The sequence below is a fragment of the Sinocyclocheilus anshuiensis genome, unplaced genomic scaffold, assembly GCF_001515605.1.
Source record: "Sinocyclocheilus anshuiensis isolate Anshui unplaced genomic scaffold, SAMN03320099.WGS_v1.1 scaffold1423, whole genome shotgun sequence".
NCBI classification, from domain to species: domain Eukaryota; kingdom Metazoa; phylum Chordata; class Actinopteri; order Cypriniformes; family Cyprinidae; genus Sinocyclocheilus; species Sinocyclocheilus anshuiensis.
Window position 1 is genome coordinate 103,411 of NW_015536552.1, and position 3,190 is coordinate 106,600.

The 3,190-nt window shown below is 35.8% G+C and overlaps 1 protein-coding gene across 1 annotated transcript in view; it reads left to right on the forward strand.

Annotated features, from left to right (window-relative positions):
* The window catches only part of LOC107701167 (probable polypeptide N-acetylgalactosaminyltransferase 8), a 6,167-nt gene extending 4,329 nt beyond the window's left edge, over window positions 1-1,838 (forward strand). Inside the window, exons 7-12 of the mRNA XM_016503138.1 lie at window positions 395-509; window positions 600-785; window positions 918-1,055; window positions 1,197-1,292; window positions 1,370-1,537; window positions 1,704-1,838. Of these exons, the coding sequence (XP_016358624.1) occupies window positions 395-509; window positions 600-785; window positions 918-1,055; window positions 1,197-1,292; window positions 1,370-1,537; window positions 1,704-1,838 (838 nt within the window). The remainder of the gene's footprint in view (window positions 1-394; window positions 510-599; window positions 786-917; window positions 1,056-1,196; window positions 1,293-1,369; window positions 1,538-1,703) is intronic.
* Window positions 1,839-3,190: the final 1,352 nt, after the last annotated feature.

Sequence of the window (3,190 nt, forward strand, 5' to 3'; positions counted from 1 at the left end):
TTTTTGCGTATCAATACCATGAGTTTTCGTTTTTATTTGGCGTACTATTTATACGCATTTTCATGAGACCGGGCTCGTTTATTAGGACAGTTGATTATTTCATTCCTAAATAAATCAGTGTTTTTTTAAATAGCCTAATAATTGGTAGAATTAACAATGCAACATTTATAAAAATGAATGCTTATTTCGATCTTCAACAGTTGAACTCACTCATAAGGAGTCATTTGTCATCATGCTGGGAACCGAACTACTGTAACTGCCGCATAATACTTTATTTGATATATATCATAAGCTACAGTTTGCCGTTTGTGATTTGATTGAAATAGAACATACAGTGGGTACGGAAAGTATTCAGACCCCCTTCAATTTTAGTTTCATTTTTCTGTATTGTTAGGAGTCCCTCAATCATGGGTATTTTTGTCGCTGATCGTCAATTCCTGGGAGAAATTGGAGTTTTGGACGAAGGAATGAAAATTTACGGGGGTGAAAATGTTGAACTTGCAATACGTGTAAGTCATTACTACACATTGTGGCGCCAAAAGAATGTATGTAATATAGCCTACGATGAATTTGATCAGCATTTGTTATGTATAAATCAGGTCTGGCTCTGTGGTGGGAGTATTGAAGTGGTGCCGTGTTCAAAGATCGCACACATTGAAAGAGCACATAAGCCCTATTCACTAGATCTCAGCAGACCCATGATTCGAAACGCCCTGAGAGTGGCCGAAATCTGGCTGGATGAATATAAATCAAATGTGAATATTGCCTGGAATCTCCCTCTAAAGGTAACAGTAATAGTAAACATTGTTTTAAGTTTAGCTGAAGCTGAATATTAGCAGTCTTGTGTATAACTATTAACGTCATTGATTCTCATATCAGCCTGGACCTGGTTGATAAATGAACTATTTTTTCTCTAGAATCATGGGATTGATATAGGTGATGTGACTGAAAGAAAACAGTTACGAGAGAAACTCAAATGTAAGCCCTTCAAATGGTATCTGGAGAATGTATATCCTCTCCTAGACGGCTGGGAAGACATTATTAGTTATGGTGTGGTAAGCAACAAAGATGCTCATAGTTTCTCAAAGACTTCTGATACAATTCCCCACCAAAGTAGAGATAAATAAAGTTTAGTAGATATTTGGCCCATCTAAACTTGTTATCCCTAAACTGCCGCTGTTTATTTCTCATGACAGCTGAAGAATGACATTCAAGAAAGATACTGCATTGATCAAGGCGAAGTTCCTGGAAGTGTACCTATTCTATATGAATGTCATCACTATGACCCTCAGGTACTGTATGTGAGTGTAAACCTTTGCTTTGAGTAACCACGTCCAAAAAGCACTCTTCATTTGACTGTCTTTCACAGCATTGTTATTATAACCGTAATGGAGAGATCTACATTGGAGGCATCAAATCTCACACGTATAACTCCAATCGTTGTCTAATGGATCCTGGCAGTGGAAAGACACCAGCATTACACGACTGTAAAAATGCCAAGGAGAAAGGATTGAGTATATACTGGGACTTTTCTCAGGTAAGGTCCTGCTGTGTATTTTATTGATATATTTTATGGAATATTTCACAGCACGTTGCTTAGAATTGCTAAATGTGTGGTTATTCTGTTTTGTCATATACAATTATATTTTTAGTATTGCTATAATCAGTGAAAATTAATTTTCTGGTTTCTGTTCCATTTTAAGGGAAATGCAATAAGAAACAGAAACACAACTCGATGTCTTGAGATTGGCCAAGGAGAGGATTCCTATTATTATCTTATTTTGCAAACATGCACAGGACAAAAATGGACAATACAACATGTCATCAAAGACTTTTAAAAGGAAATTTGACAGAAGTGAAAACATTGTAAAGGAAGTAGATGTAGAAGAAACTTCAAAATATAATACTGTATGTGTACAAGAATGTGAATGGAAATATATGGATACATTTGATTGTGTTCTTGTTTGTGAATTATTTTTTGTTACAAGTTTAAATCAACTGCCAGTTTAACCTGGTGACAGGGTTAATTAGCCTACACTGAAACAACTGCACATTAAAATGAATGTTTGAGTGTTATATTGTTACTGTGAGGTCTGTGTCATGTGACAGATTTCATAATCACGTTCTTTTGAAGTATCATTTTCATGTTGCTAAACTACTGATAACATTTCAAAATGTTGTTCAAACACTGATAAAACTATTACAATAAAATGACATTGGTGTTGGTGTGCAGCATAACAAATATAAGATAAATAATAAAAAGTACTAGTCTAAACGCTGCAGCATCAATAAAGCATATTATCATATGGATTCCATCATCAGTGGAATTTAGCACGCAAAGGATTTTATGGACGTGGAGCAATAAAAAAAGATAACAGGATCAAAGCAGAAGTTTTGAAAAGAGTTTAATTACCTGTATATACGATTGAAACCTATAATAATAAATATGTATCTGGAGTGTGTGTGGTGAATTTCAGCCATTCTGATTAACAGGACAACTGAATTGCAGTATGAAAAACAACAGTGAGAGGGCGCAAACTTTCAAACACATATTTTCAGTCTCTTAGCAACGTGTTTGTTTGTGGGTTTCCCTCGTTTTGTGACATCCAGTATGTCGATTATATTCGTTATATCGATTTGAAGTGGTGATACACAATGAATCAAGTTGAGCATCTGTCAGACCGAGTTGAAGCTGTTCATCTTGACAGAAGGAGAAACAGGGAACTACAACGCCGGGAGAAGATCTTCAATGATAACGTCCGCACGATTGGAGTAAGTTTGTTAGGTGGAGACTTTATACAGCTGTAAACAACATATGCAAATTATTTTTGTTGATTTCTCTCTTTGTCAGGTTGACAAGGATGCTCTCGACCACCAAGTTAAAGGGGTCATATGATGTTGCTAAAAATAACATTATTTTGTGTATTTGGTGTAATGAAATGTGTTTATGCGGTTTAAGGTAAAAAAAAAACATTATTTTCCACATACTGTACATTATTGATTCTCCTATATGCCCCGCCTTTCTGAAACAGGTCGATTTTAAAAAAACTCATTGGTCTGAAAAGCGAGGTTTGCTCTGATTGGCCAGCTATCCAGTGCGTTGTGATTGGCCGAATACCTCAAGCGTGTGACATAAACATAAAAACATGTCTGCATTTGTGATCGGAGAAATGACAAACAAGCGCTACTC